Source organism: Schistocerca cancellata, chromosome 4 (genome assembly GCF_023864275.1).
Source record: "Schistocerca cancellata isolate TAMUIC-IGC-003103 chromosome 4, iqSchCanc2.1, whole genome shotgun sequence".
NCBI lineage: Eukaryota > Metazoa > Arthropoda > Insecta > Orthoptera > Acrididae > Schistocerca > Schistocerca cancellata.
In genome coordinates this window covers 642,382,948-642,408,722 of record NC_064629.1, presented here as the reverse complement: position 1 = coordinate 642,408,722, position 25,775 = coordinate 642,382,948, and the positions used below count along the sequence as shown (strand labels likewise).

The window sequence follows — 25,775 nt, the reverse complement described above, 5'->3', positions numbered from 1 at the left end:
GTAAGTAAAATACTAGAGGAATAAACTTCTTCCACCACCACAATTCAAACCAGTTACTTCTCAGCTAATCTCAGCCACACAGATGCACATTACTGAACTTGGTCTAGGATGTGGATTTTGTAATCAAGAACACAGATCAAATTGAAATAGATACATATGTAAACATAACGAAGCTATTATTCAGAGTCTTTATGTATATAATTTGTGTTAAGTCATTTATTCTTCCCTTTCATACTTCTTTCACATTTATTCATTTGCTTTTTCTGTATCAAATCTGACAATAGTACCTCTATCGTGTTAGGCCCAAGTTCCATATTTAGGTGAATTATATTTCTTGTAGCTTTGTTTTTGACTTGTTTCTCAGTTTGTGCTGATAACCTACTATTTAGTGTGATACAGTTATTTACACATTTTCTCAGTAAACATTCCGTCCACATTTTAACAACAAATCTGTAGTTAACAATTTATTTTCCTCTATGTAGGGACCATTTTAAAATAATATTCATACAAAAGCTAATAGCTGTGACAACTAATGTAATTGTCACAGATTTATTGATTTAATAGTATAACACACTTTCTTTCCTTGTATAACTAACTCACTCTTTATAGTACTTGTAAATAATAGGAATATATCTCAAACCAACAAGAAAAGTATCACTTACTTACACAGCACTTTATTAATTACTGTTAATGACTTTGACAATGTAATTAAGTTGCATATCATGTCAGAGGTTCCTTTGAGTCAACAAAGTCATATGAATTTGTGTATGGACTCAAAGGAATGAAATTATTTGTATCTTCCCCTTCTGCATCCTGATTGTACTTCCTGACAGGTTTTGTTGTTCCGTGTAACTTAGCAACAAACCGTAGCTCCTCCATTAACAGCATTTTGAAAGGTATCTGAAAATGAAAACAAAGTATATAGAAATGATTCTGGGGTTACATTATATTTGCTAACTTTCTGAAACACTAGTTAGACATATTACAAGTGACATTTTGTCTGCTTCTTAGAAGTGCAATGGAACCAACATGGATTGAAAGCGAAAAATTTGCTACTTCATCAACACAAGAAATTTTCGACTATTTGCTACAAACACTTGACAGAGTAAAATCAACACCTTGGGTATTCTATTACTTATCAAGATCTTTTGATTCAGTTAATTGCAAGCTAAAATTCTATAGGTTGGGAGACACTGCATTTAATTTGATAAAATCTTACTTAATGAACAGGTGCCAAAAGCTAGAAATACAAGAGGGAAGAGTAAGAAATAGTATTCAGATATGGGAATGATCCTAAATGCAATGCCGCATGGAAGTGTCCTAGAGCCACTGCTTTTATTAGTTGTATTAATGAGTTTCCTGATGAAATCAAACAGAAATCCATAGTATTTGTGGATGACACTAGCATTTTAAATACAGGGATGGATCTAAAAAAGGCTAGACATGGAGCTGAATGAGTTTTACTTAGAATAGATAACTGGTTTAAATATACTAAATTACAAAAAAAATAAATATCACAAGCCTTAACAACAATCAACCAAAACACAATCAGTTGGTGCTAAAAACTAATGAGAACAAAACTGAGCAAGTAACCCATAAAAAATTTCTTAGTTCCCGCCCCAATGGAAAATTAAGATGGACAGAGCACATCAATAGCATAAGGAGTAAATAAAATTGAATCACTGCAAAATTTAGCCAAATTGTTGGTATTTAAGTATGTAAAATATTTTACTTTGCACACTTTGAATCCATTATGTCATATTGCACAGAGCAATATATGAGTTCCTAAATATTTAAACAATATACACAGAGACAGATATTTGTCAGATATTTGTAATTTTGTTTTTGCTGTGTGTAGATAGAGTCTCTGATGACTCTTAGGAGGGATACCTGGTACATATATCAATACAAAACAAGATGCTGATGAAAACTAAGAACAACTCAACACAGAACAAGCCTTTATGAGAAAAGTGTAATACATATGGTGAGATACCTAAACAATTGTCTTCCAAATAGTATCAGCCAAATAAAAAATATTAATGCCTTTAGCAGACGGTCAGACAAATATTGGAGAAAACCCATTTCATTCGTTAAATGAATTTTCTGATTGTTAGAAGGTGAACTGAAAAGTATGATGTACGTAAACAAAAAAAAAAAAAAAAAAACAAATATATATATATATATATATATATATATATATATATATATATATAAAAACTGTCAATCAGTTTTGATGAACAATATATGTGTATGTAAATTTAAACACAAGCTTAATACACTGTAAAGTATGATTATGCTGTATTCTTATTTATTTATTATGCTGTAATCTGTTCTCTCTCTCTCTCTCTCTCTCTCTCTCTAAACTGTGGAGTACACTCTGTAAATGTCATTGTATAATCCAAATGGGGAGGCGTTTATGTAACGATACAACATTTATCAATTGAAATACATCAGATGGCTGATTAAAAACATAAACACGGTACCTACAGAAAACACTATTAGAGTAAACTGAGCTTTAGAGTTCCAGCTTCTGGCACTGTGTGCAAAAGTATAAGATGTTATCATTTTGATTAACTATATATTTATTTTAAAAGGGGACCTCAACATTTGGAGAGGTGGCAGGAACAGTCATCTGAAGTGAGAAAGTGTGTATACAAGTAGAATACATTTTATGAAGACAGAAATTTTAATCATATCATGTGGATTCTCCTTTCATGCAAACACTTCTGATCTGAATATCTTTCATACAATGGAAATGCACCCTTACATGTGAAGCTGTCTGTTGAATTCTGAGTGCATCAAACTAAAGCATCTGGTCACAGCTTCAGTATTTAAATGGTCACTAAAACTGCATTATTTATGTAACATCAGTTCTCTTCCCAGTACTCAAAACACCATCAAATTCTGAACAAGTGATTTAGTCAAGGTTTTAAACACATATGAGGGTAACCCCAAAAGTGAGGTCTCCTATTTTTTTTATAAGTACATAGACTTATTTATTTCTGCAATGGTTTACATCAGTTTACAGCTTGAACATTTAGCTATTTTTCGACATAATCACCATTTCTCTCGATGCATTTTTGTAGATGCTATGGCAATTTTTGTATGCCCATGTCACACCAGCTCTCCGCCCTGCTGTTCAGAAAGTTATGAACCTCTTCTTTCACCTCGTCATCGGAGCTGAATTGCTTTCTGGCCAAATGTTCTTTTAACCTAGGGAATAGGTGATAGTTACTGGGCGCCAGGTCAGGATTATAGGGTGGGTGGGTGATTATGTTCCACTGAAACTGTTGCAGGAGAGCAACAGTTTGCTGAGTGATGTGTGGGCAAGCATTGTCATGGAAAATGTGTATGCCCTTACACAACATTCCTCTTCTCCAGTTCTGAATTGCCCATTTGAGTTTTTTCAGAGTCTCACAGTACCTGTCAGCATTAACTGTGGTCCCAGCAATTCAGCTGCAATGACGAGGTGAAAGAAAAGGTTCATAACTTTCTAAGCAGTACTGTACATCATAAAAAGACTTTCTGACAGAGTAATGGTTAGCAAGTTGCTTAAGTTGTGTTGAAATGCAGAAGAAACAAAGAATTAGACATCTCACAGCAACCAAAAACAGGTTTCATTACAGTATTTTAGACAAAATACACTGTCTGAGGAAAAAGTGAAGCACCAAAAATACATGGTTGGATGTCAGTGTAGCTTCATACACGTACTCACCATCGGTAGGAATGTAAATGATTAGAGTTTCCGAACTCTGTGATAGGTGAAACAGCCACCAGAATACATTAGTTCTGTTCATGGTTAGTGCTGTCATGTGACCTGGTCAGTTCTATAATATGCATGTAGTGTCAGAAGTTGAGTGGTCCCTATGTTGGCTATAGAGATAGCATGTGCTCATGTTAGACAATGTTATTAGCACTTGACAGAGTTTGAAAGGGGCGTCATTGTGGATTTCCATTTACCTGGCTAGTCAGATCATACAGTATACAGATTTATGGGACATTTGGATGTGATAGTGGCCCAGAGTTGGACTGCATGTGAATACAAGGGCAGGCATGCTTGTCGTCAAGGTTTCAGTTGACTACATGTGATCACCACAAGGGAGGATTGCTATATTGTGCACTAAACCCATGGTAACCCTTCCACATCTGCACATTTCACCTGATGAAAAGTAATGGACTCCCTGCAAAATTCTGTGTCATTCCATATGATCACTGTCTGTTATGAAGCCTCAGCTATTGGAAAGAACTAATATTCCTTCACTTCCTGCCGACACTGCAACTTTCCTCATGAAATACAAAGACCAACATGTTGAAAGAAGTGAGGAGCCTACCACCAAGAAAAAGGGCAGTGTGTGACATGTGGATGGGCAAGAAACACATCTACTATCATAAGGTGTAGCTCATACCATAGCTTTGTTTGCAAAGGACATGTAAAATGCAGTGCATACATGTGAGAAGTGTAAAGCATTTCTTGAAAATGTGCAATACAATTAACTGTGTAGATGGAGGGAATTTTGTGATAACTGATACTTCTTCAATATATACAGCCTTTGTCCCTTTATATTGCAATGAAAGAGTGTTTTTGTTCAGTATGTGATCAAAAAGTATTGGAATAGATTGATATGTCAGCTGCAGCAATAGAATTATATGGAAGTTTCTTATTTGTTTAATCAAATAGTAAATTAGCAATGTAATATAAATTTTTTGTATTGTTGTTTAAATAATCCAAAATTAAACTGTGATTTAGCTCATACATGTTTCCCTTGGTAGTATAATGACAGCTTTTGACTACATATGTACAAAGTGCTCTGCGTGCCCACTCATGATGAAAATCGGTGCACCTACTCGAGGGTTAATAGTGTACATTCCTCTGACATCAGGATCATTAGAGATAGTGTAAAATATTTATTTATTCATCGAAAAAATCTTTCAAGATTGTAGGACACAGAACAAACACAAAACAAAACTGTAACACAACACAACACAGTCCGGATGCCATGAAGGGTACAGGGTCCAGCCAACTGCATGTCGGCACTAATGACTTGTGGCACTATGGATTGGAAGAGATTGTCTCTGGTTTCTGGCAGCTATCTGAGTTGGTAAAGACTGCCAGTCTTGCTAGCAAGACGAAGGCAGAGCTCACCATCTGCAGCATTATCTACAGAACCAATTGCAGACCATTGGTACAGAGCCAAGTGGAGGGTCTGAATCAGAGGCTCAGATGGTTCTGCAACCGTGTAGGCTGCAGATTCCTCTTCTTGCGCCATAGGGTGGTGGGGTTTTGGGTTCCGCTAAATAGGCCAGGTGTCAAATACACACAGGCGGCAACTACATGAGTAGCAGGGGCTGTGTGACATGGACTGGGCGATTTTTATTTTAGAAAGTCTCGGGAAAGATCAAAAAGGGCACCAGTCTCAAAGGGTACAGGGTGAAGAAATGACGAGAATCGAGCAAGCAACAGTTGGTATTGTAGTTGTAAATTGTCATAGCTGTGTTGGAAAAGTACTAGAGCTTCAAGTACTGATAGAAAGCACTGAAGCTGAAATCATTATAGGAACAGAAAGCTGGAGATAAAATCTGCTAAAATGTTTACAGAGGCGCAAACCCTGTGCAGAAAAGATAGATTAAATAAAGTAGGTGGTGGTGTGTTTCTGTCTGTTGGTAGTAGTTTATCTTATAGTGAAGCTGAAATAGATAGTTCCTGCGAATACCTATGGGTAGAGGTTATACTCAACAGCAGTACCAAAATAATAATTGGCTCCTTCTACCAACCCCCCGACTCAGATGATATAATAGCTGAATGGTTCAAAGAAAACTTGAATCTCATTACAAATAAGTACTGCTACTCATACAGTTATAATCGGCCTCAATTTGATGGCGAAAATACATGTTCAAAGCCAGTGGTAGACAGGAAACATCTTCTGAAATTGTACTAAATGCTTTCTCTGAGAATTACTTTGAACAATTAGTTCATGAGCCCTCACAAATTGTAAATGGTTGCAAAAACACACTTGACCTCTTAGCCACAAACAATCCTGATCTAATAGATAGCATCACGATGGATACAGGGATTAATGAACACAAGGTCATTGTAGCGAGGCTCAAAACCATATCTACCAAAACCACTAAAAATAAATGCAAAATATATCTGTTTAAAATAGCAGATAAAAAATCGCTTGATACCTTCCTAAGAGAGAGTCTCCATTCCCTCCAAGCTAATTACGTAAGTGTAGATCAGATATGGATCAAATTCAAAGATACAGTATCGACAGCAATAGATAGATTCACACCACATAAGTCAATAAGAGATGGGACTGATCCACCATGGCACACAAAACACATCAGAACACTGCTGCACAAGAAACAAAAAAAGCATGTCAAATTCAGAAGAACGCAAAATCCCCAAACTGGCTAAGTTTCATGGAAGCTCAAAATTTAGTGTGGATGTCAGTGCTAGATGCTTTTAATAGTTTCTACAATGAAACATTGTCTCAAAATATGGTAGAAAACCCAAAGAGATTCTGGTCGTATGTAAAGTACACCAGTGGCAAAAAACAGTCAATACCGTGGCTGAGTGATAGTGATGGAAATGTTATCAATGATGGTGTCACTAAAGTGGAGCTACTAAATACAGTTTTCCATAATTCCTTCACGAAAGAAGACAAAGTAAATATTCCAGAATTCAAAACCAGAATAGCTGTTAGCATGAGTGACATAAAAGTAGATATCTTAGATGTTGCAAAACAACTCAAATCACTTAAGAAAGGCAAGTCTTACAGTCCAGATGGTATACCAATCAGGTTCCTTTCAGGGTATGTACACACAATAGCACCTTTCTTAGCTGTCATATACAACCACTCACTTGACGAAATGTCTGCTCCTAAAGACTGGAAAGTACACCAATATTCAAGAAAGGAAATAGGAGTAACCCATTGAAATACAGACCCACACCACTGACCTCAATTCGCAGTAGAATTTTGGAGCATATACTGTACTCGAACATTATGAATCACCTTGAAGAAAATGACTTATCGATACATAACCAACACAGATTCAGAAAATATAGTTCTTGTGCAATGCAGCTAGCTCTTTATTCCCACGAGGTAACAAGTGCTGTCAACAAGGGATCTCAGATCAATTCCATATTCCCAGATTTCCAGAAGGCTTTTGATACCGTTCCTCACAAGCAACTATTAATCAAATTATGTGCATATGGAGTATTGTCTCAGTTGTGTGACTGGATTCATGATTTCCTCTCAGAGAGGTAACAGTTCATAGTAATAGATGGTAAATCATCGAGTAGAACAGAAGTGATATCTGGTGTTCTGCAAGGTAGTGTCAGTGTCATAGGCCCTCTGCTGTTCCCGATTTACATAAATGATCTAGGTGAGAATCTGAGCAGCCCCCTTAGATTGTTTGCAGATGACGCTGTACTTTACCATCTAGTAAAATCATCAGATAATCAATTACAATTACAAAATGATCTAGAGAGAATTTCTGTATGGTGTGAAAAGTGGCAATTGGCACTAAACAAAGAAAAGTTTGAGGTCATCCACATGGGTACTAAAAGAAATCCGATAAATTTTGGGTATACGATAAATCGCACAAATCTAAGAGCTGTCAATTCAACTAAATACCTAGGAATTACAATTATGAGCAACTTAAATTGGAAAGACCAGATAGATAATATTGTGGGGAAGGCGAAACAAAGACTGTGCTTTGTTGTCAGAACACTTAAAAGATGTGAGAAACCCACTAAAGAGACATCCTACATTACACTTGTCCATCCTCTGCTGGAATATTGCAGTGCAGTATGCAGTATGGGATCCTTACCAGTTAGGATTGATGGAGGACATCGAGAAAGTGCAAAGAAGGGCATCTTGGCTCTGAGCACTATGGGACTTAACATTTATGGTCATCAGTCAAGGGCATCTTGTTTCGTGTTATTGTGCAATAGGGGTGAGAGTGTCACTGATATGATACGCGAGCTGGGGTGGCAGCCACTGAAACAAAGGTAGTTTTCTTTTTGGCGAGATCTATTTACAAAATTTCAATCACCAACTTTCTCTTCTGAATGCAAAAATATTTAGTTGACACCAACCTAGATAGGGAGATACGATCATCATAATAAAATAAGAGAAATCAGAGCTCAAATTGAAAGATTTAGGTGTTTCTTTTTCCCATGCACCGTTCGAAAGTGGAATGGTAGAGAAGTGGTATGAAAATGGTTTGATGACCCTTCTGCCAGGCACTTAAGTGTGAATTGCAGAGTAACCACGTAGATGTAGGTGTAGATGTAGATGTAGGTGAAAAATACAATATTATTTCAGTAGATACATAAATTTTAGATATTCACAAAAGAAATTGCACTACTTTCAGTAGCTGCACTGTATTGTTTCAAGCCTCTTGTATCTCAAATGTTCTAAAAATTCTGCTACTGAGTAGAAGCAATGGTCTAATAAAAAGGTTCCTTAGTGTTTTACAAAAGAGTGTGAATGACAATGTTGAAGACTATTATAAATTTGTATACCACTGTTATTGTGGAAGTTTTGTAGGCTGATATCCTTACTGACTGGACATGAAGCATTTCCTTTTATCTTATATCATGTTCATGGATATTAAAATTTTCATTTGCGGCTTTCAAATTCTTTCAAACACACAGTTTTCTAGTATGTATATACGAGGTTTGGAACTTTAATAGTGGCAACTATTTATTTACAGCTCATAAAAAATATGTACTTCTTTCAAAGTTTTACTGACCTTCAGAGTAGTCACCAGTATTGTGAATAACCCATTGCCAATGATGTGGAAGTTGTAGGATGCTCTTAGCAGTGCCAGTTGTGTTGACAATTCTAGCAGCGCGGTCTATTGCCCAATGAATTTGTAGCAGTTCTGAAGTGAATGCCATGATGTGTTTCCTTCAGTTTATAAATTGAGTTGAACTTATAAGGCCTTAAGTTGGGGTAGTGCAGTAGGTGGTACAGCACTTAGGAGCCCCATCAGTCAAACAAATTGGTAACAGCTTGCACTATACATGCTTGAGCATTGTGCTGCAAAATGATGGTCAGGTCCTACAGAAAGTGTGATCACTTTTGTCTCTATGCAGTTCATTTTTGGAACACAACCTATGAGCAGCTTAGAGACAGTGATATTTTCTGCAGGACCTGACCATCATTTTGCAGGACAACGCTCAAGAACATACAGTTGACCGATGGGGCTGCTAAGTGCTATACCACCTACTGCAGTCCCCTGACTTAAGCCCTCATGAATTCAACTCGATTTCTAAGCTGAAGGAAACACTTCACAAAACTCACTTCAGAACTGCTACAGATTTGTCAGGCAATAGACCGTGCCACTCGAACTGTCAACACAACTGGCACTGCTAAGAGTATCCTACGGCTTCCACATCGCTGGCGATGGGTTATACACAATGCTGGTGACTACTTTGCAGGCCAGTAAAACTTTGAAACACGTATCTATTTTGTACAAGCTGTAAATAAATAGTTGCCACTATTAAAGTTCCAGCCATCATACATGAAAGGAGTAGGATTGACAACTTTTGAAAGAGGGGTTTGCAAGAATTTGTTTGTTGAGCATGTTGCATTGCTCTTACAGTTCTTTCCTGTGTTATGAAAATCAGTGAACTAGGTGATGAATTACCCCAGAATATAACTGAGCAAAGTAACCAATTTAAATAGTTATAATACTTGCTTTAAAAGAGAGTAATTGTAGCCTACAAAATATTTTATTTGCTGTTCTATTTATTTTGTTTTTATGTGTATGCCATCTAAAGTTATTTTGAAGCAAAATGCCTAAAAAATTTGTTTCCAGAGAAGATAAAATTTTGTTGGAGTTTATTGCCACACTGGTGTTGCATGAATCACCTCTTAAACAGAAATTAAAGAAACATTGTTTTTTTCATGTTTATCAATAGTCTATTCCCCTAAAACCGTGTATTTAGCTGTGCTGTAGTTTTATTTACAGCTGCTTGTAGCTGACTTAGAGTGTTTCCTGTAGTATGGATGCTTGTGTCATCTTCACAAAAAGTATTTGTTTGTGAGTCAATGTTTAGGTCTACACCATTTATGTACAGGAGAAAGAGGATTGGCCCAAGAATGGATCCCTGAGGGATTTCTTTTTTAGAATTTCTGCATCCGAGAAACATATCCTAGTATTTTGATTTAGTTCATGTTTTATTAGTATTTTCTACTCCCTGTTTGTTGAGTACAATGTGAATCATTTTAATGCTGTGCTCTAATGCCATATGCATGGAGCTTGTCTAATATGTCAAAGGCTTTAATTAAATCTAAATGAAATGCCAGTGGCACTTTGTGTTTTGGCCATTTTTTGCAGGGTATTATGTATAAAATCATAGATTGCACTAACTCAAGTACAATATGTAATTAATATCTTACTTCTTCTTCCTCTTGGCTCTACAATCACTGATGTGCCTTGGCCTGCACTAGGACATCATTCGATTCATCCCTATTTGCATGTCTTGTATCTCCATTCTATGACTCCAGTAACTTTTAAATCTTCTTATATGCCATCCTAGTACTGAAGTCATGGTCTTCATCTGCTTTTTGTCCCACAGAGTTTTGTAGCAGTGCCATTTTTGTTGGGCTCTCGTGTTACATATGAAAAACATGGCCAACCCATTTCAGTAGGTTTATTTGAATGAACTTTATTATTTCAAGACCTTTATATAATCTGTAAAGTTCAAAATTATAAGCTCCACCTTCATTAGTCGCCCCATAGATTTTGCATATCACCTTTTCTTCAAAACATTTTAGTACTTCTTTACACTTTTGTGTCAGTGTCCAGGTTTCTGAGCCATAAGTTAATACTGGGCTTATTAAAGGTTTATACTGCTGACATTTTTTCCTCCTGGACAGATTTCTTGACTTGAGTTGTGGGGCCAGCTCACAATAGCATTTACTAGTTACATAGATGCACCACTTTATTTCCATACTGACATCATTCTACGATGTTCCCAGTGTTCCCAGACAGACAGCTTCACTAACAGATTCTGTTTGCTCCTGGTCAATTTCTAGTGTTGTATTTATTTCTTATTATGTTATTTGCATTTATTTGGTTTTAGTGATCCACTAATATGCGAAAATGAATGCACATGACCTAAAGTGTGGAAACAGATTCAAAAATATTCCTAGTACACAGTAATACATACAGAGAAAGATCAGTATTTTATTCATGAGATGATAGTTATAAATAGATGTGCATAGTCTATTTTAGGATATTATTTTATTATAATTTTAAAGAACACAAGATTAAAAGTAGTTTTTAAACTATGTGAATACTTTCTGTTTGGTCAAATAAGCATTTTTTACCAACACTATCAATGCTGTCTCAAGAAAATAAGTGCAATTGAAAGCTTCTACTTACATGTGATCTAACTCACTTCTATTTAACTGATATAAACAGCATCACTAATGAAGAAGCACTAAAATACTTATGGGGTCTCAAAGAGATCAAAAAAGTTGTCATATACAGCTGAGGTTCCTCGCTACATTAGTGGCAAAGGAACATAAATAATACTGACACAAGAGGTATGAATAGTTGTTTACTGCCATGTATTAGGAAACACATCAGTGCAACTGACATACAAAGTAAGAGAACACACTATCATTCCAGATAGAGTCCACACTGTACACTGCTATCTGGAACCATACTGATATTTTTCACTCTCATAGCAGCAGTGTTATTGATCGAGTCCCCACAGAGTGCTCCCCTCCAACCTTTCCCCCCCACAGTGCAAAGAATGGGAGGAGATAAGGAGCACCAGAAATTTTCATGCTGGAGTGCAGTTTGCAGCTGGGCTGGATTGTGACATAGATTGTGGAGAAATTGTATGTAGTTGGCAGATGACACTTGGGTGGTAATCTTGCAGATGCAGGGGTAAGCAGCAAGGTCACCCTTGTGGGATGTACCAGTGTTGGTTACTAGACCATCTAAGGTGGGTTTGGAATGGCAGTTAGGCCATCAGTACTGTGATCTGAAGCAGGGGGTGGAAGCTGTAGAATCCTTGGGGTCATGATGTGCAGGATCCTATTGATTGAGAGGCATTACATGAGTCTGGCCACATTGGCATCAGAAGGAAATGGTTTGGTGTGGGAAAACTGGCATTCAATATATCTGTTGCCTAACTGATGGCTGTTGTGGTTGGTGTTGATGACGAAGTGCTCATTGACTGACTTGATGGAGATGTCTTGAGGAAGAAAGCAATGAATGTAAATGTTGATCTTGAAAGTGTTTAATACACATGGGGGTGGAGGCAATGTAGTGGGAGTAAGCTTGGCATTGCTGGTGTCTGGTAGTGTCCATGTGGGCCTTACTTGGTTAACCAAGACAATGGAATGTTTACCGATGTTTACCGTTAAGTATAATATCAAATGTGATCATGTCACATTGGACCACTATATAGGAGCTAGAGTGGGCAGGGGGGGGGGAGGGGTTAATGTGGGCCTGATAATGTCATTGCAAGGCTAGTGCCTTGTGCACAAACAAGCAAGCCACGGAGTGTGGAGTATGGAGGGGAGGGGAGGGGGGAGGGGGGAGGAATGTGCAGGAGCACTACATATTGGCACATATGTGCGAAGGAGATCGAGATCATTGGGGAGGGGTATTCGAGTGAAAAAAAAGGCAAGGAGGAATAAAGGCTTGTCCCACACAGGAAGCATGAATATCTTTTTTATACACTGGGCATAACTGCAGCAATAGCCATGGAAAGGCTCCTGTCCACAATTTGTGATGACACATCAGGGCGGCCTTCAGAGTCCAGTGCCATTGTTTGACCAGTCTGTTACTCTGTGAGTGGTATGCTGTTGTGTGGTATCTATGGATGCCACACAGGTTACACAGTTCAATGAATAAGGTGGACTTGAATTCATGATCCTGGTCACTCACAATAAAAAACAGGCAGCCAAAATGGGAGATCCAAGTATGAACGCTTTGCTGACTGCTTCTGTCATGATGTCTCTAGTTTGTGTGGCTTCCACAGATTGCATAACTCTGTCTACGATGGAGACAATATTTAGGAATCCTTTTGACTCTGGGAGGGGTCCAATGAGGTCTATGTGGATGTGTTGGAAATGGTCATTGGAATTACAAATGTGCCTTGTGTGGAACGTGCAAGGTGGCTGACTTTACTCCTTTGGTGGGCCATGCAGGCGCTTTCTAAGCTCTTGAAAACTTTCTTTACATTCGGCCAGCTGAACCATTCTGTTATAAGTTTCATCAATGGCCAAATTTTGGGGTGTGCAGGTGGTTGAACATGGTTATACAGGAAAGGGCAGGTGTGTCTGGGTGGAGTCTTTTTGGAGAAAAGACACAGAACATGTTTACTAGAGTCCAGACAGCAGTGGTGTTTGAAGTATAGTCCAGTGTTTTGGGCATAGTGTAGGACAGTGATCTGCTGGTCATGGGATTGTGCATTGGCAAGTTGGTAATATTCTATGTGCAATGTGGTCATGGATATTCAGAACAGGTAATTGATGATGACATTCTCTGCACCATTAAGGTGTCTCAGATCAGTGGTAAATTGAGCAATATAGTCCAGGTGGCAGAAGTGCCTGAGGTGGAATTAGTTAATGGATTTTTAATGGCATCCATAAGGGGCAATAATCTGTATAGATTATATGGGAGTGGCTTTTGACATTATCCTGAAAGTAATGTAGGGCTTTGTTCACCATTCAAATTGAAGGTGGACCACTTTTGTTGAGAATTAGACAGTTTTCATGAGAAGAAATGCAGGGGTTGGGTAATGCTTCCAGGTTCCAGTTGAAGGACACCCCTGATACAGAAGTTGCTTGCATCCATGGTGATTGAAAGGTGTGCATTAGGAGATGAGTCAGCTAGGATCACGGCCTTGACATGGTTGTCTTTGATGCTGTTAAATGTTTGTTCCATGCATGAGGTGGGGCTTGCCAGTTTTATTTTTGCCCACCAGTACCTCAGTTAGAGGACCAGGGTAGTGGTGGCATTATGGAGATGGTGTCAGTAAAAGTTGATCATGCCTAGGAAATGGAACTCCACAGGGATGGTAACAGTTTACTTTGATGTGCTTTCTTGGGAGTGAGAAGGATACCATTAGCATCAAAGAGGTGGCCAACAAAGGTTACCTCAGATTGCTGCAACTGACATTTAGAGCATCATTATTGATGATTTCATTCTGTGCTAGTGTATCAAAAACTAGTTTGAGGTGGTGTTCATGTTTGTCTGGTGTGTTGGAGAAAATGAATATCATCAAGATATATATAGAAGGAAGGTAATTAGAGGCAGATGCCATTGATAAAGCATTGCCAAGTTTAAGCTACAGTTTTAAGTCCATACAGTATGAAGAGAAATTAAAAAAGCCTGAATGGTGTAATGAAGCAGTCTTTGGGCAATGCTGATAATGGGTCGATAAAGTAAAACACCATGAGCCAGACACAGTAGTAGCTGATAAGACTTTATAAGTATGCCTTCTTGCAGTCCACTATACTAAAAATTGATGCACCTGTGAGAGAGTGTGTAAAGTCTTGAAAGTTAGGAATTGGATACCTGTCAATTATGGTGTATGAGTTTACAGCACTGTAATCATGCAAAAATGTCAAGTACCATCTTTCTTTAAGATGAGTTTAAAGGGTGACACTGAAGCACTATCAAACAGGTCCACAATCCCTGCTTATAATTGTTCATCTATGGTGGCCTTTGCTGTGCATAATTTATGTGGAGGTAGGTGGCACACTCATCGTCAAACAGGCAGACATGTGGTGAAGATGATCTGGTGTAGAGTCCTGTTAGATAGTGGTGCATGAGGGAGGCCTATCAACTCCACCACCAGTTTCATGCAGAGTATCTGAAAGTGGCACATCACTAGTTTTGGGTATGATATCCATTTGGTTGATTTAATTGATCTGCAAGTTACACTGTGGCTCTGTTGGAAGAGAGCTATGACAATGTGTCATAGGTTGAACTTGACATAGGTGAGGGAATGTGAAATCAATGTAAATCAATAAGATCACACTATGCATTTTCCAATGCATCATGATTGTAGCAATATGTTGGTGGAGACCATCATTTTCTTCCTCATTATTACTGTTGGAGGGGTGTATGTTGAAATATGTGTCTGGAGTGATAGAATCTTGTAGATGGTGGTGAGGCTCTAAGAGAGATGCTTGTGAGTAACAACAGTGAGCAAGCTAGAAGAGATTGATGGGGATCCTTGGCAGTGTGAAGCGAATTTGTCACTGACAATGACGATAATGGGTGGAACACTGTTCGGACAAAGTAAAACACCATGAGCCAGATACAGTAGTAGCTGGTACTGTTTTAAGCAGACTGCACCAAGGACGGTCTCTGTGACATTGGAGACACTGAAGGTCCATGGCAATGAGGAGTCAGAGCCCAGACTGATGTCAATGGTAGTTGAGCCATACAAATCAATTGTATTGTTGTTTGCCACATGAAGTTGAAGGTATGACTTAATAGCAAGAGGGGTGTACCAGTAAGGGGCATGGTACTGATGTCAATGACTGCATCCACAAGCAGGTAGCTTTGTTTTCTGCAGGCAAACACACAGAGGTGATATCCACGAGGTCGCAGTCACGATGCTTCCTTGTCACCCGTGTTCTGCATATGGACACAGCTTGATTGATGGGAGCTGCTGTTGAAGTTTGGGGATGCACATGGCAGTTGGCAGTTGACAGTTATTTGCTGCATCCTTGAACTGAGAGTGAAACCGGCATTAGTGCAGGAGGAGAGGGGGGGGGGCAGATGAAATTGGGCTGCTGGGAGAGTGAGGCTGTGTGTCAATACACCAAAGGTCATTGTTCCTCATGAAAACTAGTGCTGCTGTCTCTGGTGGGGTTGGGTGAACTTGGTCAGCCTTGGCACTGTCATGGTGGGTCACATGGCAAGGCAACCGTGAGTCAGCATTTTGTGCATTGTTACCTGGATAACTGATGCTTTCTCAGTGCTGGCCTATGGCATGTATTCTATCCATGAGTTGTGCTTTCACATCAAGGGATTCGTGTTCATGCAAAATCATGGTAAGTTGCACCTGTGATGGCAGTTTGATGATCCACTAAGTCCACAGAGTCCAGTTAGGCATCAGGTTCATGTCTACCAGAGTTTGGTGACACCATAGCTGTGAAGGGGTGCTGTTATCACTGGCTTCATCATAGATGATCTATTTGAGCTGCTGTTCCAGTGTCTACGACAAACATTGGAGCAGCAGTGACTTGGCAGTATGATACTTGTTTAATGCAGGCAGGGTGAAAAATAAATCACTAATCAAATCTGCCTGCTGACCAAGACATCTTACGAGAATGACAGATTTAGCACTATTGTCAATTATTCCATGGATGGTCATAATACACTTGCAGACAGTGAGCCACATTAGTGGTTGATAGATGCAGAACAGTGGAAGCTTGAAAGCTGAATGGAAAGTGGACAGGTAGTCCCAAGTTGGTAGACGTGGAGTAGGCTGGTGTGTAAGTGGAACCAATGTACCAAAATCCAGTGTGGCAGGTACAGAAGCAATGTTGTTAATTAACTGTTGATATGACTGTATCAACTGTTGCGGCACAAGTGGCAGACTTGGGGCATGTGTGACACGGTGAGAAATTACATAAATAGGTGAGGAAAATGGTTCTGGGTTTTGAACGGTCTGTTGCATAGAAATCACAAGTAAAGTCTTGTGAGTGGTAGTAACAGCATGCATACTTGGTGAAACGTCTGTCTGGCACATTTGTTCAAGTAGGAGTGTAGTCACACACAACATGGTAGGCATAATGTTCACAAGTGGACACAATGGATTGGAACAGTGCACAGTCTGAGGCACATAAAACACTGGAAAAACACTCTGCAAAGTGTCTGATGTCACTGATCAGGTAGAAGGCCAGCATTGTTCACAGTTGGTGCATGGCACTGTTGCATCACATCCTCAATTTTAGGCACAGTCTGATGAGATGCACTCAATTGCATGGTGGTGTAGCATGGCAGTAGCAGGAAAGTCACTGTCATTTTCCAGTAATTGTATAACTCCAGAGTCCAAAAATGTCTGCGCTTTTACTGCGTGGTAGCTGAGATTCTTGTATGGTGAAAGAAATGCAGCCAGGTGTGCTCATTGTGAGTTATCAACATGGTTCCTCTGTACTGTAGTGGCAAAGGAATGTAAATAACACTCATACAACAGATATGAGCCATGGTTTATTGCCATGTCTTAGGAAACACATCAGTGCAACTGACACGTACAAAGTCAGAGAGCAGACTGCCATTCCAGATAGACTGCACACAGTACACTGTTGCCAGCAACCCAAGAAGCATTCTTCACTTGTGCCCATAGTGTTATTGTTCAATGTTTTTATAGCATATAATATGATGAAAATGTACACTACATTATATGGTTAAATGAAAGAAACTGCAATTTTCCCATACAAAATGGATATGTCTGATGCAAAAAAATTACTTTTTTTTTGTATCTGCATCTCTTTGCATATTTCACTCAGTTCTCCTTGTGATCCTTCACAGAGTATGTGTAAGGGTTACTTATTCCTTTTATTGTGCATAATATCATATGCTAATTCTAATTAAAATAATTCAGTTTTCTGCATTGCATACATTGCTGAACAAGATTTTTCTAAAGTTTCATTAGTTTTGGTTTACAACTGGTTTCCAGGGTTTTTTGAACTCTTCAGAATATTCAAACAGTTTATCAGAGACATTTTCAAAATTTAAAAAATTTTTAGTTGATCTATCTGTTACAGTGCAAGATCTAAATATTTATTTATGTGCGTAGCAGTTCTACAAACCTAATATAATTTGGCAGCAGAAAGTGGACTGTAGTGATAGCTACTGATATAAAGCTGTAGAATTTTTCACCTTTCTTTAAATAACATTGTATTGTATTGTATTGATGGTGTAATTGAACAAACACCTAAAATCTAAATCACTTACTTTTTCTTTCAGAGATTTGTGCCCTACATCCCATAGAAGTTCAAAGAAGGTAACAAATATGGCAAACACAACACCAACCATAAGCACTACAAAAACACCGCCAACATTTTCAAGTTTCAGACCAGATACATCAGCATTTTCTTCTGCATCCTGTAATAATAAAAGAAAAATTAATCACATGAAACAGAAACTCTCAGGAATGTACATAGTGAAACAACAAATGACATGTGCTTACACACTCACGCATGGATTCATTCATTCCTATGTGTGTGTGTGTGGAGGGGGGGGAGGGGGGGGAATTGGGGAGACAGCAAAAATCCAAAGCAATAGAAGCACATAAGCTTCATTACTAAAAAATAAGTACCATATACAACCATACAAAAATTCATGCTGCATGAATGAAACAGCAGGCAATAAAAGTGTATACTCAGCACAAAGTGAGTCAGTGCACAGACATGATATCATTTTGTTGCAGAGATTCTCCTGCAAATAATAAGCTACTTCATAGCCCCTTCTTCTCTTCCCCAAACCACCATATATTCATTCAGAGGGAGGGGGGCTACAAAGCAGCTTTTGCTTTGCAAATAAATCTCTATAAGGGTAATAATAAATGCAGTCTTCAAGATATAAAACAAACCACTGTGTAAGAAGCTGTAAGTACTTCCTGTACCCCATTTTTATGTATGTGATATTGTATCATTGATAAATAAAACTACAGTCACTGAAAACCAATTTCTGTGTAAAAATGTAGCCATCCATGTGCAGGGTGATTATAAATTAAAGTTAAACTTTCAAACCACTGTAGAAATAACACCACTGATCAGAATAGCATCAAATTGCAACAAAATATTATCAGAGAATGGGGAAAACATATGATAGAAGAAAAATAAATAGTTACCAAATGTAGCAATAGATGGCTCTGTAAGCATCATAATTTAATAGTGGTTGACTACAAATGACAAATGAATCATACAACAGTGACTAATGTGTATGTTTGATGTTAAACAAACTGTGCTACTCAGTGTGCATGGGTGTACCAGTTTGATACTGTTAGTTATGTAAGCCCATCCACCAAGGCAAGGTCATATCACATTGGTTAGTCCTGAGTCCAAAAACTGCATTAAAAGCATCACTCACACAAGTTTTTCAATTGTCCTGAGGCCAAAAACCGCATAAAAGCATCAATCACATTGGTTTTTAATTGTCCTGAGGGCAAAAACTGCATAAAAAGCATCGATCAAAATCAAATTGGATTATTAATTTTCGTGTGACTGGTTCAAAACATGTTCAGTATGGTGTCCACTGTTTTGTGCAACAAGTTGAAATCGAGAAACAGCATGTTCCACAACTAATAAAAGTGTTTCTGGGGTCATGTTCAGAATGTGTTGTGCAACACATGCCTTCAATGCAGCTCAGTTTGCAGTCAGAACACTGAACACAACATCTTTCAGATAGCCTCACAGCCAGAAGTCACGAGGATTAAGGTCAGGTGATTGGAACAGCCAGGCTGTAGGGAAATGCCGGCTGATAATTCTAGTATTTCTGAAATGGTGCTTCAGCAGCTGCTCAACTGGATTTCCAGTGTACAGAGTTGTGCCATCTTGCATAAAAATTATCCCACCCACACATCCACATTGTTGGAGAGCTGGAATGATGTGGTTGTGCAAAAGACACTCATAGCACTTACCAGTGACCGTACAGATAACAGGACTGGGAGCACCTGTTTCTATGGGGAACATATATCCCTGTGATAAATGATGCTGTAAACCTGCACAACAGAATGACCTTTTCAGGATGAAGTGGTACTGGTTGATTTGTGTGGATTTTCTGTTGCCCATATTCGACAATTCTGAGTATTGACATATCCTGTCAAAAGGAAGTGGGCTGTGTCTGTCCACAAAATCTTTAATGGCCAATCATTGCCCACTTCCATGTGAGCAAGAAATTCTAAAGCAAAGGTCTCTCTTGCTGGCAGGTCAACAGGAAAGCAAGTCATGCACATGGGTAAATTTGAATGGATAACAAAGAAGGATGTTTTGTAGGATTTTATGCACCATGCTCATGGGTATTTCCAATGTTCAGGCAAATCTCTGTCCACTACACATTTGCACACCACCACTTGTCTCCTCCTGCATTGCTGTGGCCACTACTTCCACAGATGTTGAATCAATTTGTCTCCTCCTTCTACCAGGTTGCACACCAACGCCTTTTTTCAAATCCTTCAGTGTTTGGAAGTTCTGCAGAGCAACATGTGCACAGTCATCATATCTTTACAAGCAGACAGTCATGGCAAACACCGCAGACACGAAAGGAGGAAAAGCCCTGTACCTGACGTGTTTATACCAACTCCAATGGGTTGAGCCCATGACAGATGTTTTCATTTACATATTCTATTAATCAGTTTTCACTATTTTTTTTCTTCTGCCATGCATTTTCCCCCTTCTCCGATAATATTCCATTGCAATTTGACATCATTCTGACCAGTGGTGTTACTTCTACAGCCTTTTGAAAGTTTAACTTTAATTATAATCACCTTGTACATAAAGTGACTGGAAAGTTAAAATTTTATACTGGGTATTCTGGAACAAAGAAAACTGTAAAATGTATGAACACTCCAAATTAAACAGAAAATATTACAAATTTAAAATTGATTTATTATTTATTTATTTATCCATCAGTAGACAATAAATACTGTGTGGATGTTGTCCAAACATACATGTAAATTTATGGGAAACAATCTGTGCAAAAGGAACATACAAAATTTTACATTAAGAAGTACAAAGAATAATACATACAAAATTGTACAAAAAAATGTGCTTGGTCATACAAGACACAGTAATACAACTTTTTATACATGTATACTAACAGTATTGCAACTGCATAGTCTGTTTGCCCTAAGGCTTTGCTTTTGTCTTCCCTAAACAGGAAGCCCTTATATTCACTACACTAATTCAGTAAAGATTTTATCACACTCAACAGCTGTCCATTCCACATCATTCAAATATTATTTTAGATGAAAAGAAGAAAAATGAGAAGACTCCAAGTTCACAAGAAACAACAGCAGTAGTGGTAGAACTAACATTTGAAGTGTCAGAAACAGCATCACCATCAACAAAAACAACAACAACAACAGAAATGGCAATATTAAGTACATTAGCAGCAGCACCAATTGCAGCAGCAAGCAACTCACCACAGCCCAATGTACAGGTATGTCCCGAGAGGTGTAGGAAACCTGTCCTCAAGGATTTTTGGTATCTCACCAGGACATGGGAACAAATATGACAGCACAAAACATAAATAAAACTTTAACCAGTTCTCACCATAGTCACCTGCAAATTTTAAGTCTAAATATTCAGTTCCTTAGAAGTAAATCACTAGAACTTGAGGTAGCAATGAATGGTGCAAACATTGACTGTATGTGTATCATGGAGCACTGGTGCAGAACTTTTGAATTAAGTATCATTAATATTCATCCCTATAAGTTGGCAAGTCAGTATTGTAGAAAAAAATGCCAAAAACAGAGGTGTATGTATCTTTACTAAATCAAGTATCAGATACAAAAGAACGTGTGAAGCTGAATTATTGAGAGTGGAGAATTATTTTGAAGTAGCAGCTATACAGTTGTATGAAATATAGGGAAAAGCCATAGAAATAGCAATATACATACAACCTAATGAAGACAGAGACATTTTCATTAATAAATTAGAAATACTGCTTAACACTCTTTTGACTGAAAGAGCCACTGTAGTTGTCTGTAAGGATTTCAGCATAAATCTAATGAATAAATGTAGGCTGAAAATCAGATCCTAAATCTATTATGTAGTTTCAATCTGTTTCCACAAATACAGGAACCCAAAAGAATAACATATCATACAAACAGTCTTATAGATAATATATTTTCAAATGTACAGTCCACAGAAGTAGAGGTAACAAATGCTGATTTGGGATTATCAGACCACAATACTCTTGTCCTCAAAATTCCTTCAATGACACTGCAAGAGAAAAAAGTGTTCATCATGTATAAAAGAAATTTGTCCACTGAAAACTGTGTAGAATTTACAAATATCCTAACTAGTGAGTCTTGGGCAGAAGTGCTATTTCTAACAAATACAAATGATGCATATAACACTTTTTCTTCAATTTTCATGGGATATTTTGAAATGTGCTTTCCAAAGAAGCTGTCAAGAACCATACTTCCCAGGCTTCGTCCCGGGCGCCTCTCCGACCTTAAAAATCAGATTTCCGAACTACTAAGCTACGGCGTCATTGAACCCTCTGCCAGCAGCTGGTCTATGCTCATACATATGACACTCAAGAAAGATGGGTTCTGGCACATGTGCAGAGACTACCGTCGACTAAACGCATGAACAATTATGGACACCTAACCCCATACCCAACATTGCCGACTTTACCAGTTCCCTCGCAGGTGCGACCACATTCTCTGTCATTGATTGCAAATGGGCCTACCACCAGATCCCCATGGCACCTGAAGACATCAAGAAGATAGCAATCACTACCCCAATTGGTTTATTTCAGTTTCGATTCATGCCCTTCGGTCTGAAAAACACAACCCAGATCTGGCAACGCTTCATCAACCAAGCGACCCAAAATTCTGCTTTTGATATCTTGGTGACATTCTTGTCTTCAGCTCCTTCATCGAGGACAACATTCGACATGTGCAAACTGTTATGAACACTCTTGTGGCAGCAGGCGTCGAGACCAACCAGGACAAATTGCAGCTAGATCAACCCGCTGCACTTTTCTTGGTTTTCGGGTCTCTGCTGATGCCCTTTCACTGCCCCTTGAGAAAGTACAAACAATACTAAACCTACCCAGACCTTCGTCATTCAAAGAGCTCTGGCGCTTTCTGGGGATGGTTAATTATTATCGCCATCATCTACCTCGGTCTGTGGAGATGCAGGCACCACTGAAGGACGCCTTGGCTGTCACGAACACTTCTGGATCTCGGAGCATTCCATGGACCCCTGCTATGACTGACTCTTTCACTGCCCTCAAAAATCTTCTTGCCGAGGCCTGCACCATCGCGCATTCTCATCCCAATGCGGAGCTTTACATCACCACCGATGCAAGCAATACTGCCATCGGTGCTGTCTTTAGCCAGGCAATTGATGACGAGACTTTTCCTCTGCAGTTCTTCTCTCGCAAGCTCACCAATGCACAACAGAAATATTCCACATTTGACAGGGAGTTGCTCGCGGTCTACGAAGCGTTCAAGCATTTTAAGACTGACATTGAGGGATGCTCTTTCTATGTTTTAACAGACCACAAACCCCTGGCTGTGGCCATTACAAACCCACCAGCTGACCTGCCTCCTCACCGCTTCAGATACATGAACTTCATATCTCAGTTCACCACCGATATCAGACACATAAAGGGTGCTGACAATATAGTTGCTGATTTCCTTTCATGAGTCAATGCCGTCCATTCACTGTTAGATCTCTCTGAACTGCCTAACCTACAACCCGCTGACGAGGAAACACAAAACCTGATTTCAGACTCTACCTCTTCACTACACTTCGTCCGCACCACCTTCCCTGGCATTTCTGGTGAGATCTGGTGCGATGACAGTACGGGCATGTTATGCCCCTTCATCCCAACCACACTCCGTTGAGCTGTCTTCAACGCATTGTGTAATTTAGCCCACCCTGGTGTTCGTGCATCTGCCCACCTCGTAGCAGAGTGCTTTGTGTGGAGAAATGTCAACAAGGACTGCCAGCAATGGGCACGCTCCTGCATCACGTGCCAACGCTGCAAAGTACACAAGCATACTTCACCCCCCTCAGCGTCTTTTCGATCCATCCTGGGTGTTTCCAGCATATTCATATTGACATTGTCGGCCCTCTCCCCCCCCCCCCCCCCCTCTAACGGCTTTCGTTATGTTCTCTTGTCTATCGACTGAACAACTCGCTGGGTCGAGGCTGTCCCCTTCCCCAATATTACGTCAGAAACTGTTTCTTGAGTCATGGGTATCACATTTGGGATGTCCAGCTATCATCACAACTGACCAGGGCAGACAATTGAGTCGGCCCTGTTCAGCGAGATTTGTAGCATTTGCGGCATCCGGCGCATCCATACCACAGCATATCACCCGCAAAGTAACGGCCTAGTCAAGTGCTGGCACCGCACTTTCAAGGCGGCTCTTCAATGCCACGACTCTCTATGGACGGAGGCCCTTCCCCTTGTGCTACTCAGCATTCATGTGATCTATAAGGAAGAGCTCAAAGGCTCAATAGCCGAGTTCATATACGGCCAGAACATTGTTCTCATTGGTGAACTTGTGAGCCCTTCTGCTTCTCTCCCTCAGTCTGACTTACCTTCCTTTGTGGACGTCAGACGCCACTTCATCAACCTCCATATCCATTGGCCGGCTGGCCATTCCCACCCTAAGGTTCATGTCCCAAAATCTCTGGACAATTATGACACTGTCCATGCTCCCCTCCAACCTCCATATACCAGCCCATACCGAGTTCTCCAGTGCTCAGCCAACACCCATGACATCCAGATGAAAGATTCAGCTGTTACAGTCTCTCTCAACAGACTTAAGCCTGCTCATGTCGAGCCTTCTTCTAACCCCCTTCAGGCCAAGACCATGGCACTCACCGTCGTGGCTCACAACGCTCCGACCACTCCTTCCATGTCAGAATCACACACTTGGTCAAGTGACTTCCAGCTCCAATCATCGAGCTCTCCTCTGACCTCGCCCTCTACTCCGGTCTCACGCACTCCGTTGAGCGACAACATGCTCCCCATGTCGATCTTACCTACGATCACGCCCTCTCCGCCAGGTCCTTTGCTGGTCCCTTTGACCTCCCCTTCGTCGCCTGCCTCTCCCTGTCGAGGTTTCTCACGCCCCCCCATCTTGAACGTGCCCTCGCTCGAGGTGTTTGTGCCTGTGCCCCCGGACATAATCCACGAAATCTCAATAGTACTACGCGATGATACACTGTTCATCGTGTGTTTCTCTTCATCCAGTGCTCATGACACAACCTCCGCCATTCCCTGCCACCTGGTGAAATGTGTTCCCCTCTTGCCCAACGTCGACCTGGACATGCTTCGTGTGTTTGCCACGCCCACAGGAGACATCATCGTCGTCGCTCCGCTCCACCCGCAAACCGCCGGCCTACCTGTTGCCACAGGACCAGCACGCCCAGTACGACGCCTGGCTTGCTTCAACCACTTCCAGGTTTGGTGGTCGAACCTTCCTTCACGACATCTAGCCACACACCTCCCTGACAACGCTGTCGAGCTGGCCATTGTCTGGCTCCTGTGGACCATCCCTGCTGTCGCCATAGTCATGCCCCCCACCCCCTCCCCTCCGGCCTCTCAAGAGCACTCCGTACTGCAAGGGGGGGGGGGGGGGGGGGAGGCTATGTGGCGCCAATGAGGTCAACACCAGCATCAATCTGAGTATCGTCTTTGAACTGAGCTAAGATTACCTTTGTGCAGTTCCGTCATGTCAGTTCTTTGTAAGCCTTGCTTGTGTAAAGAGGTTAATAATTGAACTACTGTTAAAATGGTGTCGCTTGGTGTAACCAACCTGAACTTCCACCTCAGCATTATGACATTGTGCCATAGTAGCCATTCCTGTAGAAGTTTCTTTACAGAGTGCTTGGTCAATTATTCTTATAAACTTTGTCCAAAGTTCCTGTACATTCTCCTGCCAAGAGCAAAAGGTTTTGAGTTCCTCTTTGAGATATGACACCACTGCCACTTTATGCAGTTTACTGAATATGTAAATTTATCTTCTTATTTAACTGACATTTGTACAATGATAATTTCTGTTGCTTTAACTGTCT

At 39.8% G+C, this 25,775-nt stretch overlaps 1 protein-coding gene across 2 annotated transcripts in view; it reads right to left on the bottom strand.

The window, feature by feature from the left end:
- Positions 1-251: 251 nt before the first annotated feature.
- LOC126183464 (glutamate receptor ionotropic, kainate 2-like) overlaps positions 252-25,775 on the bottom strand; it is a 499,151-nt gene continuing 473,627 nt past the window's right edge. The window contains exons 17-18 of one of the 2 annotated variants that reach the window (XM_049925464.1): positions 17,959-18,108; positions 252-900 (exon numbers count right to left, since the gene is read on the bottom strand). In XM_049925464.1, coding sequence (XP_049781421.1) covers positions 721-900; positions 17,959-18,108 — 330 coding nt within the window. In that variant the 3' untranslated portion in view covers positions 252-720. The remainder of the gene's footprint in view (positions 901-17,958; positions 18,109-25,775) is intronic. The other variant, XM_049925465.1, reaches the window with a different exon arrangement.